Source organism: Meriones unguiculatus, chromosome 10 (genome assembly GCF_030254825.1).
Source record: "Meriones unguiculatus strain TT.TT164.6M chromosome 10, Bangor_MerUng_6.1, whole genome shotgun sequence".
Classification (NCBI taxonomy): Eukaryota; Metazoa; Chordata; class Mammalia; order Rodentia; family Muridae; genus Meriones; species Meriones unguiculatus.
Window position 1 is genome coordinate 11,148,252 of NC_083358.1, and position 16,061 is coordinate 11,164,312.

The 16,061-nt window shown below is 45.8% G+C and overlaps 1 protein-coding gene across 4 annotated transcripts; it reads left to right on the top strand.

Annotated features, from left to right (window-relative positions):
• The first annotated feature begins 1,050 nt into the window (after window positions 1-1,050).
• On the top strand, window positions 1,051-13,511 carry C10H16orf46 (chromosome 10 C16orf46 homolog). 4 transcript variants are annotated; one of them, XM_021638837.2, is made up of 3 exons: window positions 1,051-1,266; window positions 7,663-7,910; window positions 9,270-13,509. In XM_021638837.2, the coding sequence occupies exons 2-3, from the start codon at window positions 7,701-7,703 to the stop codon at window positions 10,254-10,256; spliced, it is 1,197 nt and encodes a 398-aa protein (XP_021494512.1). In that variant the 5' UTR covers window positions 1,051-1,266; window positions 7,663-7,700; the 3' UTR covers window positions 10,257-13,509. The 4 variants fall into 4 exon arrangements, with proteins under 4 accessions (XP_021494512.1, XP_021494513.1, XP_021494514.1 ...); XM_021638838.2 differs by lacking the exon at window positions 1,051-1,266 and adding an exon at window positions 1,381-1,458 and having other exon boundaries at window positions 9,270-13,510; XM_021638839.2 differs by lacking the exon at window positions 1,051-1,266 and adding an exon at window positions 1,499-1,833 and having other exon boundaries at window positions 9,270-13,510.
• The last annotated feature ends 2,550 nt before the right edge of the window (window positions 13,512-16,061 follow it).

Consider the following 16,061-nt stretch of genomic DNA (forward strand, 5'->3'; position numbering starts at 1 on the left):
CTGAGATAGCAAACTATATTACTATATATATTATATATACTAGTTAAGGTATTTCCCTCATACATATACAAATATATTTATATATATATGTATACACAGGTATGTATGTGTGTATGTATGGGGAATACCCAAACAAGTAGTCATATTCTACAAGAGGACTTTGTTCCAACCTCATAGAATACATCACATCTTTACAGGCGTTTAATACTATAAATCTGTAAAAAGTAGTAACTTGGCTATTTTTCCAAATGCTTTTGACTTACCATGGTGTTGGAGACTTGCTTTCAAACTGTAGAAATACTTCTTAAACCAGAAAGCAGAGGGGCCCTGGAGCTTGACCTGAGTTGGGTTATTAGACTTACCTTCTGACTTTAGACATAGGTTCCCAGCCTGGGGTGTATCTTTCATTGCTCAAAAGCATCAAGAGGAGCACGGTGGGGGCAGCTGCCTTGCCAAAAGCGCAGTGAGTGCTAGCTGCTACCTCCCCAGCAAATGAAGCAGGCATCACTGAAAAGAACAAAACAAGAAATCCTTCACGGCAGCGATGTGGAAGCAGACGCTGTTAAGCACGCTTAGTGTCGATTACGGAGGCTGAGGGAAGAGGATTGCCTGGAGTTTGAGGCCACACCAAGGTACAAAGCAAGGGAGACCCTGTCTCAAAAGTATGTAAATAAGAAATGAGTACTCCCACGACGTTCCGGGCCTGCATTCCACCACCACGCGGGAACTCAAGAAGGGAGGGACAATTCTGCCGGAAGTTCCAAGTACCAAATCTACGGACACTGTTTGTCTGGCATCTGATGCGGCCCTTCTAGAAGGCAACTTCGACGGGGCGAAGCTCCCTAAGCCGCCTGACGGCACGCTGGCCGCGATGTCCCAGAGGAGTTGCCGCTGCGCGCAGGCGCGGCTGGCCGGACGCCAGAAACCACTCAGCGAGCGGGGAGGGCAAGAGCCGCGCACAGCACCACGGGAACGCCCCTCGGCCCCGCCCTCAGACAAAGCCGTTTCCCCTGAGCCGCTGTGTGGACTCGGCTACGTCACTTCCGCCAAGATTACACCCAGGCCCGCCCCCGACGCGGCAGTAACCTAGGGCAACCGGCCCGGCTCCCGAGCCGGGACGAGCCGGGACCCGCCGCTCCCGGTCTTCCTTCCCTCGCGGCCCGTAGGAGCGTCTGAGTGGCCGTGACCACATCCTCGCCCCGGGGAAAACTCCCCAGGACACTTCGCGAGAAACAAAGCTGTGGAAGGAAGCAACCTTCAGGGCGGGTAAGCAAGAGAGATGGGGGAGGACGCGGAGGCAGGCTGCGTGGGGCGGGATCTGGGAAGCCACCAGGGCCGGAGGGGAGGAGTCTTTGGTGGGCGTGGCCTTTGGGGCGTGGTCGGTGCTTCAATGGGAGGGGCGTGGTGCAGCCCTTACAGATCTTCTGAAGGAAGGGCAGATCTGCTACCGGTGACTAGGTAGGAGCGGCCGGAAAAGGGGAGGAGCTAGATCCAGGGAGGCTCTCGAGCGGGATGAAGGGAAGGAGTGTGATGGGACCACTAGTAGAAGGGAGGAACCAGACGGGAAGGTCTGGGTGCCAGGATTCGGGCTTGTCCTTTCTGTCAGTTGGGATCCCTCAGAAGGCCATCCTTTCGGAACGAGGCACTTAGTGAATTCCGAAACGAGGGTCGAAAAAGGGCAAAGTGAGACCCTAGAAAGAAAAACCGAAAAAGGGCACGAGTTGAGAGTGGTTGGACTAGAGATAGCCTTCTCTAAAGGGGTAGTTGTACACGGCCTATACCATCGAAGACTTCAAGGAGTGCTTTATCATGGCAGATGGGCCCCGCCGGCATGTAAGTGCCACAGCTAATGAACTTAGGAAGATGTTTTGATTTTATTAATTTTTGTCTTTTTGAGACAGGGTCTTGCTATATAGTCCAGACTAACTTGGAACTTGGAATACTTCTGCCTCAACCTCCTGTTGAGGCATGTACCGCCACACCTTGACCTGACTGAATCCTGATAGCAACCACAAGATTCCCTTAGAGCCTGGCTAACCTTGAATTTGTTGGGTAGTCAAGAATGCCCTTAAACTTGTAATCTTCCTGCCCACACCTTCCTCATGCCTGGTTGCAGGGGGTGAAACTCAGTGCTTTGTGTGTGCTGTTCAAGTGCTCTGTTTATAGAACTATATATCTAACACCCTATTTTTAATTTTTAAATTTTTTATATACATGGGTGTTTTGTCTGTATGTATGTCACCATGTTGGTGCCTGGTACCCTCAGAGGCTAGAAGGAGTTACAGATGGATGTGAGCCACCATGTGGATGCTGGTCCTCGAGAGCAGCTTTTTAATTTTCACTGTTGTCTTGGCTATCCTGAAGTTCACTGTCTAGATCAGGCTGGTCCTAAACCCCCAGAAATCCACCTGCCTCTGCCTCCCTCATACTGGAATTAAAGGTTTGTGCCATCATCATGCCCAGCAAATTAAAGTAGCCTTAAAGTAGAAATGGACAAACTGTAGAACATCAAAATCAAATTCTGAATGATCTAAGCCAATCAGCTGTTAATTCAAACTCAGAATGACTCAAAGGCCTGCTGTGTTTGGATGTCTACTGTGGGAGAACAGCCTCTCTGTGCCCTGTACACATTCAGCAATGCATGCACACCCTCCTCAAGGTAAAACAGAAAACTTCCTGCCTCCTACATACAGTGAATGTTTTGGCATATGACCTAGGTTCTGCTATTGGACGTCGTTACCTTGTACATGATGAGAGTGAATAAGAGGCAGCCTGTTACAAAGGGATGGAAGGATATTCTTTTGTGCTGGTGAGCTGGAGGCGGCACTGTTACAGTCCAGTCCCAGTGTCTTCCTTCTGAGAGCAGGGCATGTACTTAGTCAGAATAGGTAATGTGCATTGCTCCCGGCTTCACAGTTTCAGAGTCAGCGTTGGCACCCACTTCTTTCCTGGAGATTCTGCAGGCCACGTGATAACTTTCAATTATTTTATTTGCTCTCTTCAAATTTTATTTGTGTGTATGTTGTTGTTGTAATATGTCACTGAGACTCAGCAATTGGATCAGCCAACCCCAGGGATCCAATCCATCTCTCCCTGACTCTCCTCTGTCAGAAATACAGATGCATGACATTATACCTAGCATTTTGGCTGGTGGCTAGGGATTGAATTCAGGTCTTAAGTTTGTGAGGCAAGCACTATATTGACTATATCCATTCCCGAATATTTTTTTTTTCCCTATGAGACAGGGTTTCTCTGTATAGCCTTGGCTGACCTGGACTGGTGTTTGACTGCTGGCCTCTAACTCATATCGATCTGCCTGCCCCTACCTCCTTAAGTGCTGGGATTAAAGGTGTGCGCCACCACACCCAGTTTAGGGTTGTTCTTTTATTTAAAACAAAACAAAACAGAAGCAGTTTTGTATATTGTATACTCCTGCATACAATATATCGTTCTAAGTTCCAGGACATCTTGGACAAGACTGTCTTGAAAAGAAAGAAAGAAAGAAAGGAAGGAAGGAAGGGAAAAGAAAAGAAAGAACAACAATAAAACAAAACCCCAAAGCAGTGTGTGAGAGTTGTGATGTTTACATTGGACAGACCCAGCTAATTGAAGCTTTAGATTTCATGATTAACTCCTCAGCTCTGTGAGGACGATGTCAGCCATATGCACTTCCTAGTTTATACAGTGTTCTCCATCATTGAACTACCACCCTACTCCTTGTGTGTCTCTCTTTGTGTGTATGTGTTCAGATGTGCTTGTGCATAGTCAGAGGTTGACACTGTACATCTTCAATCTTTCTCTACCTTATTTTTATATTTATATAATTTTAAGATTTATTTATTGTAATTTCACGAGTGCTTTGCTTGAATCTATGTGCACCATAGGCATGCCAGGTGCTCATGGAAGCCAGAAAAGGGCATCAGGTCTCTGTAAGTAGAATTATTGGCTGTTGTGAGTTGCCATGAGGGTGCCAGGAACTGAACCTGGGTATTTTGTAAGAGTAGCAAATGCTGTTAACTGCTGAGCCATATCCCAAGCCCTCACCCACCTTAGATTTTGAGACATGTTCTGTCACTGAATGCAGACTTCTCTGATTTTGGTTAGACTGGCTAGCCAGCAAGCCCCATGAGTCCTCCTGTTTCTGTCTCTCCAGTGCTGAAACTAAAGGCATACAACACAGCACCTGGCATTCTGTGTGGGTTCTGGGGACCTGAACTCTGCTCCTTTGCTTGTGGCAAGCACTGTATGTTGGAACCATCTTTTCAAGCCCACCCTAGGAGAAGTACTTGGGCTTCCAAGCCAGGCAGCCTAACTCAAAAAATGCTAAGCTCCAGATTCAGTGAGAGGCTGTCTTGAAGGAGTAATGCAGGTGAGTAATAGAACACGACACGTGGTGAACACATTCACCGAATACACGAGTAGACAGACAGGTGAAATTTAATTTTGAAGCTCTGGGCTTGCTGGCCAGTGCCTGTGATCACAGCATCCAGAATGTAGAAACAGGAGGATCAGGAATTCCTGAATTCTCTACATAATGAGTTCAGGGCTAGTCTTTGGTACATGAGACCTGGTATAAAAGAAAAAAAGGAAACATGAGTTGGAAAGATGGCTACGTGGTTAAGAACACTGGCTGCTCTTGCAGAGAACTCGGGTTCAATACCCAGCACCCATATGGTAGCTCGCAACTGTCTGTCAATCCAGACCAGAAGATCCAATGATCTTCTCTGGACTCCTAGCACAAAAGGCAAGCACATTGTACACATACATGCTGGCAAAACATCCAATCATATAAAAAAATAAGAATAAAATTTAAAAAGGAAACATAGCAATAAAGACTTCTTCATTCTAACAGAACAGTAAATCTGCATATAATTTGTATACAGTCACAAGTTAGGCATTGTAATCCCAGCACTGGAGAGCAGAGGCAGGAGCATTGCTCCACGTGTAAAGCCAACTCGCTCTCAAAAACACATTAGAGAGGCTGGAGAGATAGCTCAGTGGTTAGGAGCCCTTGTTTTTGCAGAGAACCCAGGTTTGTTCACAGCACCTGCATGGAGGCTCTCGGTTGTCCATAACTCCAGTCCCAGGGGTTCCACTGTTTTCTCTGTCTCTGCAGCACCAGGCACACATGGAGTACACATATGTACATGTAGGCAAAACACTCACACACATACAACAACTCGAATGAAATTGTATATACGTGTTTATATATATATACGTGTTTACCTGCATGTGCGCATGTGTACCACACATGTGCAGTGCTTCAGAAGCCAGGAGAGGGAGTCAGATCCCTGGAACATGGCTTACAGGCAGTTGTGAGCTGCCAGGTGGGTGCTGGAACTGAACCTGGGTCCTCTGCAAGAGCAGCCAGAGTTCCTAACTGCTGAAGAACCTTTCCAGTCCCCAAATAACTCTTAAAAAAGAAAAGCCAAAAGCAACTAAACCAAACAAAAAATGAAACCATGAATCTGTTTTTAGTGACTTTGTTTTTATTTTTGGTGGTAGAGGGTAGGCTGGTGAGGGAAGATTGAGACAGTCCTTGAGCTCCTCCTGTTCAGCCCCTCTCCTTCTACCTCTTTTTTTGTCCCCTGTGCTGTGTATTTCAGTCTGGTTGGCTAAAAAGCTTCTAGGAGGTTCTGTTGTCAGTGCCTCCCATCTCACTGGGGTGGGGTGGAGGAGTTATACATACATATTACTACCTCCTTCTCTCTCTCTCTCTCTCTCTCTCATTAAATCCTGTGGCTTCTGGGGATTAAACTTGGGTCATCAGGCCTGTACCGCAAGAGCTTTTCCCTGCTGAGTCATCTCACCGACTCTGCTTTTTTAGTTTGTTTGTTTCAGTTATGAAAAGGGCAGCTACATTCTCTTGCTAGTGGAACATTGCCATCTGCCTTGAGAGCTTCAGTGTTCTCAAGTGGCATATAATGAATTGCTGTGCAGTGATCCAACCAAATTTTGACTACTTCTCATGACGTCAAAGCAGCCGATGTAGGTCATGAGTAAAGCACTTATAAAAATGTTGTTTATAATGAATATTTAAATTGTTTTACTGAATTTCCTTTGCTACTGCATAATAGAATGCAACTGGATCATCTTAGACAATCATGGGGTCCAGTTTGTACTCCAGCATGGGCCTCACTGCAAGCTGTATCCTTCATCCTTTGCTGGTCCTCACCATCAAACTGCATAGACACCTTCAGGTTTTTCTCAGCACACGAGTTCTATTCAGACAGCTGGAAGTAGCTACTCTGGAAGAGGAAATTTGGGATTGTGAGCTGTAGAGATGGTGGTATCTGTTACTTTTTACCCTTTTCTCCAGAGAGGCCACTTTTTGATGAGGATTTTCAGGTTTCTGCATTTAAGTGCTTTTTTTTTTACTGTGCACTTACTTCCCATTGCAAGGTTTTGCTCTGCACCCAGGGCTAGAGGATGTTGCTGGTGTGCTGAAACAAGTGTCGCATCATTGTTGGGAAGAGCTTTCCAAAAGTGCAGTTCTCCAAACTTGGCTGGTCTTTAGGATGAAATATACCACACTTCTGGTAATCGAGAGGGCTCAGCCAGGTGAAGGCACTTGTCTCTAAGCCTAGCAACCTGAGTTCAATCCCCAGAACCCATGTAGAGGTGGAACATACATATTTAGCTCCAAACAATACATATGTATCAGTGCCTAGCTAGAAGAAATGGCCCATATCTACAATCCCAGCTACTTGGTGGCTAAGTCAGGAAGTTGGAAGCCAGTCTGGCAACACAGGGAGACCTTGTTTCAAAACAAACAAACAAACAAACAAACAAAAAAAAAAAACCATGCACCCATCCATCAGTCATCAGTCCCACTGTCCTTCCCAGTGTGGAGATCAGTTTTCCTAACTGTAGAGCTCAGAGCAGAATTACAGGTGCTGTGACAACCTTGTTCCACCATACAGTGGTTTACCAACATGCTTTCCATTTTCATCCCCACAGTGGGGGCTGAGGGCTCTGATTTCTCCACGTCTCTGTCAACACCACTTGCTACTTAGTTTTTTGGGGGGGGAGTAGAGCTTATCCTGGGGGAGAAGAATAGGACCGTAAGGTGGAAGTGTAGGAAAGAGAGCGAAGCTTGTGACTTAGCAGTCAACTCTGAGGTTCTGGAAACAGGTGAAGCTGAGCATCTGTAGGCTGTGTGTGCCCACTATTCTCGTGATGTCAGCACAGTGCCATTTGTAGACTTACATCCCTCTTGAACTCTGTAACAGTAACCAGAGATGGAGCTGATGCTAGTGTCCTCCTGTCTTGGGCTTGCAGGAGGTAAATGCACTTACCTCACAAGCCTAATGACCTGAGTTTGACCCCTGGAATCCTTGTTTGTGTGTGTGTGTGTGCGCTTGGGGGAGGTAGTGAAAGAACATAGCTACAAAGCTGTTGTCCTCTGACTTCCATTAGAGTGTCATGACATGTTCCTCCGCTATATTTTCCTCTCTCTCTTTCTTCCCCTCTCTCATGCATGCATGAAAAAATTCCATTAGTCTTTAAAATTAGCCATGTCATTTTTTTTTTGTCAGCAGTTGGAAATAGAAAACTTTGGAATGTTTATTCTCAGTCCTTCTTGGACATATTAAAATATTTCACTTGACCAGATTTGATTTAAAAGATAATCTTAAAACTAAGTTTAATTTGATTTTGCAGGAAGAAGATGCTAAAAACTATAAGCAATCAGCCCAGTAATGGATTTCTGTCAGGAGAGTGAAACTGTTTTAGAAAATAATGAAAATAAGAAAATTGAAGACACAGAAGAAACTGCTCTGACTTTAAGTTGTCCAGATGAGAGAAGCGAAAGGAATCACGTTTGCTGTCTTCTCAGTATCAGTGATCTCACGCTGAACGAGGATGAGCAGGCCAACGAGTTTGCCATCAACACTGGGTGGGAGGAAGCTGTGAGTGTCTTCTTCAGTCTTCCTCACTTCGGTATCTACTACAGGTCTTTTTCCAAAGTAGTTCACGTTACCAGAGCCATTGTAGTGAATATGGGAGCCTTGGGATAGACTGACAACAGTATGTGCTACAGCCAAGCATCTATTCCTTTAACACCTCAGTAGCCATCTGGGGACTCGTGCTGAGAATGAGGCTGCTGAGGTGCCAGAGGTAAAGTGTGGCACACGAGATCACTTGACCAGTTACTGGGCAAAGAGGGCCCAAGTGTTTCCAGCCTCATGCTGAGCTCCCATGAGACCTACAGGCTGTATCCTCCTGGCTCTCTAGAGCCTGTGGTTTCTCAGCCGGGAGTGGAATCCAACATTTCGAACTCTATGGCAGGTGCTTCACTAGCACACTCTGATAACAAATGTGAGGTCCTATGAGTTGGGTGGTTGAACTGTGGGCCAGCAGGTAGAGGTGCCTGCGGTGCAAGTCTGGAGACTGGGTTTCATCCCTGGATCCCACATAAAGGTGGAAGGAGAGAACTGACTCCACAAGGTTGTCTGTGACCTTCACACTCACACCATGGCATGCTAATCCACGCATAGATCGTGATGCCTGTGTGAATGCACACACACACACACACACACACACACATACACTCTCTCTCTCTCTAAAAATTTTAAATAATAAGGAAACTTTGTCAAATCTAAGAGTAAATGTAGGGTTTACAGGGTATACAACAAAAAATACAGGTTGCCCTATTTGAGTTTCAGATGAGCGATCCCTGAGTACTTAGTGTAAAGTTTATCACAGGTACAGTCCTGTGGTTTTAGATGGCAGCCTCAGCCAGGAGGCTTCAGGAGTAGGCGCGAGTACCTTGGATACCTAGAAATCCTGGGTTCCCAAGACTGCCTCTGCTCCTTGCTGCCCCTCCAGCCTTTCTGAACAGTCTTCCCTGTGTTTGGGAAACTGACTCACAGTACAAGAAACCCTTGGATGAGAATGGACATAGTGCTGCCCAGCATTGTGCCTGAAGGAAGCAGAGTTACACTCCAGTGGTTTCGTATAGGTGCCACTGCCCAGCGGTTCAGTTCACAACCACTTCTGCTCATGCTTGAGATTAGCACACACTGCTGTCATATATGAGGCTGAAAAAGGAAAGGTTGGGGGGCTTTGTTTGCTTTTAAAAGAAGAGGCAGGAGTATTTGTAAGTTTATGGCTAGCTAGGCTACATGATAAGGGGTATGTGTGTTAAGATGAGTCAATTTTGAGAAAATGTGGTTCAAATAAGACTGCCAGAGTAGGAATGTGGCCAAATGGGGGAAGCAGGGCCCTGGCACATCTGGCTAGAGGGTAACATGCTGCTTTGTTTGCAGGTCCATGGCTGGGGAAGGACCTCACCAACTGCCTGCATCTGGTCAAGGAAGAGAATGAAAAGGGGGAGGGTAGGAGAAGGCACCAGTGGTAGCAGCAACTGCTTGTTGTGCATGAGTCTTTCTCAAGGGAGTCCTGAGGCCCGGTCCCTGTTAGAGGGTGGGAAATCGGAAGTGGCTGCTGTGGTTGAGGTGAGCCCTCAGAAGAGCTGGAGCAACCCCTCCCAAGGTCCCAGCACTGCTTCCAAAGAGCCCAGCAAACCCTGCTTTCCTACACACTTGAATGGAGAAAAAAAAAGCCTTCAAACCAAGGAGTTTATCTGGTGCATGGAGGAATGGGCATTTCCCGAGACAGTTAGCAGCAAGGACTATAGGAACCCCAGCAAAATCACCGACCAGGGGCTCTCCATCTCCAGCTCCCTTGCTTCCAATGCCCTTGTGGTTCTGCCCCCACTCAAAATATCTCCCCCGAACAACTTGGATGTTCTGAATAAGAAAAGCAAGAATGTTTTCTGGCAGCCAGAAGAAAAGGTGATGCGGGTGGGAAAGGACGAGAGTGTAGCTTGTACAGATGGACTCAAAACAGTAGATGGGAAAGGTGAAAAAAACTTGGACCTGGCCAGCCGCCTGAAGGTCACCAACATTCTGCCTTTCCCTACCCCTGTGGCCCGGACCCACCTGCTGGCAACTGAGTCTCAAGGGTGCTGCATGCGCTGGTCCGTCCTTCCCCCGAAGAGCTCTCTGTACTCACACAATCCCACCAACGTCCACTATCTTGCCACCCTGCAGGTTTTGCATAAACAAGGAGTGCAAAGCTACAGAACCAGTCTCAAAGCCAAGGAACCCAAAGCACCCAGGAGGCACATTCTCACAGAGGCCAAGCAGCACAGGCACCAACCGCTAGTGAACAAAGTGTTCCCCAAACCTCTTTTGCCGTCTCTCACAGTGAGCAGGGTTATCATCCCAGTCTCTACTCATAGAGTTCTCTGATTTTCCACAATATAATTTCCTGAGAGTACGTGCTGCCTGAAACTCATTTGTCCCACTTCCTGTCTCCCACTCCCTCTCCTTTTCTATCCCATCCTTCAGTCATTCTTTCCTTTCTCTTCTGTTCTCTGTTCTGTCCACTCTTCACCTCATTCTTTTTCTATCTTTGTAATGGGTTTGGGTTCATTCTCAAAAACACCATATTGAGTAGGTGTGGTGACACACACCTACAAATCCTAGCATTTGTGAGACTGAGGCAGGAGGATGTCAAATTCAAGACTAGCCTGGGCTGTACAAGAAGATCCTGTTTTGTTTTCTGAGAAAAAAACAAGAACCTACTGGATTCATGTTACCTGCTTCTGCTGCTAAGCCATTTACAGACTGTAAGTTGGGTCAACCTAGGTTGGCCTTCTTGCCCAGTGGCTCCCATTGTGGGAGGTGGAACACTGAAAAGGCACTCTGCTGCTCTCTAGCCCCAGAGCCACCCGACTGGTCTTCTGCCCACAGCGATGCCCCCACAGCAGTGCCTAAGCTTAGTGCATGGCCAGCTTAGAGAGACACCGGCTTCTCTTTTGACCCAGGCAGTTATTGCTGCCTTGTTTCTTCAATAAAGATGTGAAATACTTGATGAATGGAAAAATCCCAGCTGTATCCAAGTAGATCCACCAAAGTCCGAGGTGCCATATCTTTGTACTACAACCAAAGACATACTGTCCAGCGCCTCCCGTGCCTACGTGGTTACACCCTCATACTGCAGCCTCAAACATCTCTGCAACTGGAAGGCAGTCACAGATTAATAAATTCTAGCCTGAGGAGCAGCTTAGGAATATTGGTTGTTTGGGGAGAAACACTGATGACTATGACCTGACCTCCCTGCTCCAGCCTTACCTTGCCTCTGATACTTGGGAACCCTCAGCCGTTAGATACTTAGGGAATGAGGCTGTTGCTTTCCCCCTTCTGTCTTCCCTGTTTTCAGCTCATTTTCACCAGTTCGTAGCACCATGCATAGTATATTACATGTAAATGAATCATATTTTGATGCCAAATGGTATTGCTATGTGGACAGATGCTCCAACCATTTTTGTGCTATCTGTAATCATTAAACTGCATTGTGATTACATAATTTGAATTGCTTAGAGTAGGTTGTACTTGAACTCTTAGATTTTTCCATCTCCTCAGTGTTGACAATATGACTGTAGACAACTGCTCTACACACTTTGTCTTTAACATTTTGTCTGTTAGCCTAGGTTCTTTTGTTTTCATTGTTCCTGGTGTTTTGATTTTGTCTAACTCAGACTGGCCTTGAGGTGGCTTTGAATTTGTCCTCCTTGCCTCAGCCTTCCAAGTGCTTAGATTATAGGCATGTGCTACCACATTTCTAGCCTTTTTTGAAAAACTAAAATGCTAGCCAATAATTGCTTAAGCCTGCAGTCTCAACACCCCCCAGAAAACCAAAACAAAGCCTAACAAACTAAGAAGGAAAGGCCACAACACAGGTTTGGGAGGATAACGTGTTGACTGATGGTGGGTACTTCGTAGTCTAGAAGGAATTGTTAGAGTCTGCCCCACCCCTGCTTCCTTCCTTTGGATTCTGTCCCAAAGAGAAATTGGGTATCTCACCATTTCTGGTCTGTGATATAGGACTCACACAAGCCCTGAGCATGCCCAGGGGTATCCAGCCTCTTTCTAAAGCAGCAGAAAAATGAATAAGCTCTATATGCAAAGCAGGCAAAAAAGCGAATCCTAGTAAAACACCTACCAGTAATGGCTGGACTTCCTTGTTGGCCCAGGATCCTTTCCCTTGAGTTTTTAACGCAGATTGAAAAGATTAGGCTAAATCACAATATAAACATGTTTTAAAGTTTTGTCAGGTTTATTTTACATATATGAATGTTTTACCTAGATGCATGGATCTTACACCATGTATGTTCCTGGTGCTCACACAAGTCAGGAAAGGATCAGCGTCCCTGGAACCTGAGTTAGAGATGGTTGTGAGCCACTGTGTGGGTGCTGGAAAACAAACCGTGGTCTTCTGGAAGGGCAGCAGCGCTCTTAACCGCTAGTCTGTTTCTCCCATCCGCACAATATAAATAACTTTAAAAAAGTTACCATGCAAAGTACTCACTACGACATTCATGCATGGCATAATTTTTGAAAGAAGTCTTTGGGGGCTGGTGAGAAGGCTCAGCAGGTAAAGGCACCTGCCAGCAATCCTGATGACCTAAGTTTGAACCCCAGACACCACATGAATGACAGATCAGTTCGAGAGTGTTCCCATGCACATAGACAATAATTAAATGCTTTTGAAAATTAGAAAAATGTTTTGTTAAGAGTTAAGTTCTGAGCGACAAATTAGAGCAAGTTCTGAATGGAATAGCATTATAAAATCTATTACTGGGCCTTCAAGATGGCACAGCATGTAAAGGCATGTGTACAAACCCCAAGGACTTGGGTTCAATCTCTGGGTCCCATAGTGGGAGAGAAGAGGCTCCTGCAAGTTGTCCTTTGACCTCAACAGGTGTGCCATAGCCCCTGACAATTATTTTGCATTCTAACTATAAAAAATGTTGAGCAGGGTGAGGCTGTGGAGTCACACACCTGTAATCCCAGCACTAGGGAGGCAGAGGCAGGCAGATCTCTGAGTTCAAGGTCCTCCTGGTCTACAGAGTGAGCTCCAGGACAGCCAAGGCTACACAGCATTTGTTTGTGCATCCATTCTGTTTTGTCTAGAAGACACCTCTCTTTGGAGCTATCCACTACCTCTGGCTCTTACAGTCTTTCTGCCTCCTCATCCACATAGATCCCAGAACCTCCAGGGGAGGGCTTTGATGAAGGGTGCTTGTCTAACATGCTTAGGGGCCTAGGTTCAGTCCCCAGGACCATATAAAACAGGGCAAGGTGGTACATGCTTGTAATATATATTTAGCCCTTACCTTTCAAGTGACCCCAAGACATAACATGTGGAAACCCCATTGGGTCCTGCCAGAATTCCATGTGGCAAACTTGACAGAAACGTTTATATCAAAACGGAAGGGCTGAAGGGCCTGAAGAGATGGCTCAGCCATTAAGAGCACTGTCTGCTCTCCCAGAGGTCCTCCTGAGTTCAATTCCCAGCAACCACATAGTGGCTCACAACCATCTAGACTGGAATCTAATGCCCTCTTCTGGGATGAAGACATACACGCAGATAGAGCATATAAATAAAATCTTTTTTAAAAAAATAAAGGAGTGAGGAATGATATGTGGGCTGTCTGTGTGTGGTTCTACAAGCACTGGAGACTAGATCCAAGCAAGGCCATCATCAGCTCTAGATGGGAAGATGCTCGGTGCCTCCATCATAGTATTCAGCTCATGGCACATGGCTTCTGCTCTGTGTTAGGGGGTGGGGATCCCAGTGGGAACTTGCATTCTAGTCACTTTTTTTTTTTTTTGGCATTTCCCTCAATTTCCCATAGGATTGGTAGGTGGCCTAAACTAATCTCAATAAAACTGGGACAAGGTCTGGGGTGACTTCATCCACAGAGATACAAACTGAACTGGGCTAGAGAGAGGCTACTACTGAAGTGGTCAAGAACCTGAGACTAGCTGGGTCAGGGGCCCAGGGGAAAACATAGCCTACTATTGTGCTGTAGGAACATAGGGAGACAATGACTCCTGGCGACACTGCTCCATAGGTCAGTGCCTCACTCAGTTCTCATCAGAGAAGCTTCTTGAGTTGATGCATCGCCATGCGCATCTCTGTGTCTACAAAACCACAGAGACACACCCTGCTCTAAAGAGGTGCAAGTGGAAAAGGGGGATTAAAACCAGTGGAGTTTACTGGCAGTACTGGACTCTCCAACAGTGAGACAAAAATGATTTCCGTGAAAAGCAGTATAAATAATTCCTGAAGCAGTTTGCCAAGGTTGGTGTCCTATGAAAGTGTCAATATTAGAGAAAGGTCACAGAGAATTAAAACTTAAAAGATTTATGTATGTTTGTGTTTTGCCTACATGTAAGTATGTACTACATGCATGGACATCAGAAGAGGTCATCAGATCTGGAACTCAATTTGGACGCACTGACTTCTGCTAAGGTTTTCTTGAAGCATAGGCTCTACATTTTTTTAGGTTGCTCGGCAGGGGGGTGGGGGGAGTAAAAGAGGGATCAGATTCAAATTTGGTCTCAGCATATTTATATGCAGTTGTAACATCTACATCTCACCCGGGGCATGGAAAAACAGCGGGCACCGGGGCAGCAGAGCTCAAATGGCTGCAAGGAGATGTCAGCCTCAGAACAAGGTTTCTTCCGCACATGCCAGGCTTAAAGGCTTACTGTTCTATACCCAGCAGGTCCTTGCCCATGTTGAGAGAACTTTGAGGGAGATAAGTCAGTGTATATGTGTGTGTGTGTGTGTGTATATATATATTTCAATTTTACTCTCATTTTCTTAAAATTATTTTTGTGGTTGCTGTTTTCCATTAGTAGCCTTCTCTTTCGTAATACTCACTTCAAAGGACTGCAGGCGGCAAATGGATGGAATGAGAGAAGATCATCCTGAGTGAGGTAACCCAGAACCAAAGACACACATGATATATACTCACTTATAAGTGGATATTAGCCATTTAATATAGGATATAACCATACTAAAATTTACAGACCTAAAGAAACTAAACAACAAGGAGGACCCTATAGAGGATGCTTAATTCTCATTCAGAATGGCAAACAGGATAGACACCAGCAGTAGTAGAAGAGAGAGAACAGGACAGGCGCCTACCACAGATGTCCTCCCAACAGGGGATCAAAGCAGAGACTCACAGCTATACTTTGGACAGAGCACAAAGAGTCGTATGGAAGAAGGGTGGGGGATAGGACCTGGAGGGGACAGGATCTCCACAAGGAGACCAACAAAGCCAAAAAATCTGACTGATGCACCAATCAAGGACCATGCATGGAAAGAACCTAGATCCCCTGCTTAGATTTAGGTAGCTCTATCTCCATGTGGGTTCAGGAGTAAGGGGAGCAGGGACTGTTGCTGACATTGCCTGCTTTTTGATCACTTCCACCTTCCCAGGCCACAGAGGAAGAGTATCCAGGAAGTCCTGATGAGACTTGATAAGCTATGGCAGGGGAGGACTCGCCCTTCCAGTGGACTAGGGGAAGGGGCTAGGAGGGGAAAAGGGAGGGTGAGACTAGGAGGAGATGAGGGAGGGGGCTATAATCAGGATATAACAATAATAAATTGTAAAAAATAAAAATAAAAGAACTGTATTTTAATAGAGGTCAGTCAGTATGCTTCTTGAAGGCTAAGCTGTGAAATCTGAGAATTTAGAACCAAGCAACAAATGTTTTTATTTTGTTACTTGGTAAGATAATATAAAATGTATTTTTGTCTAAGTCTTTTAAAAGAACAAGGAGCCTCGCTGATGTGGTTCAAGCAATGTCCTTTGTTCATTTGCCCAGTTTGGGCCTTGCTCCTTCCAAAACCTCCCTTTTCAGTGTAGTCCATGTTATTAACTGCTTGAGACCCCTCTCCATTTGTCCCATAGCCCATGTCTCCTGATATGTGGACTAAAGCAGCAGTGTGTCTGCTGATAAATTCAGCCTCAGCAACAGAAAGGGCTCTTTGAGTGCCAACAGACAACTGAGTCTCTCTTCAGTCCCAAGAATATTGAACTAGGCAGCATTTGGCTGAAGAAACTAGACAAAAAGTCATCTTAACAATGGGAGTCACCTCTGGATATTGAGTTCGGAACAGTCTATGTTGTCCTCTCCCACTGTCAAATCAATGACACTTGAACACCCTTCAGATGACAATGAAGGTACACT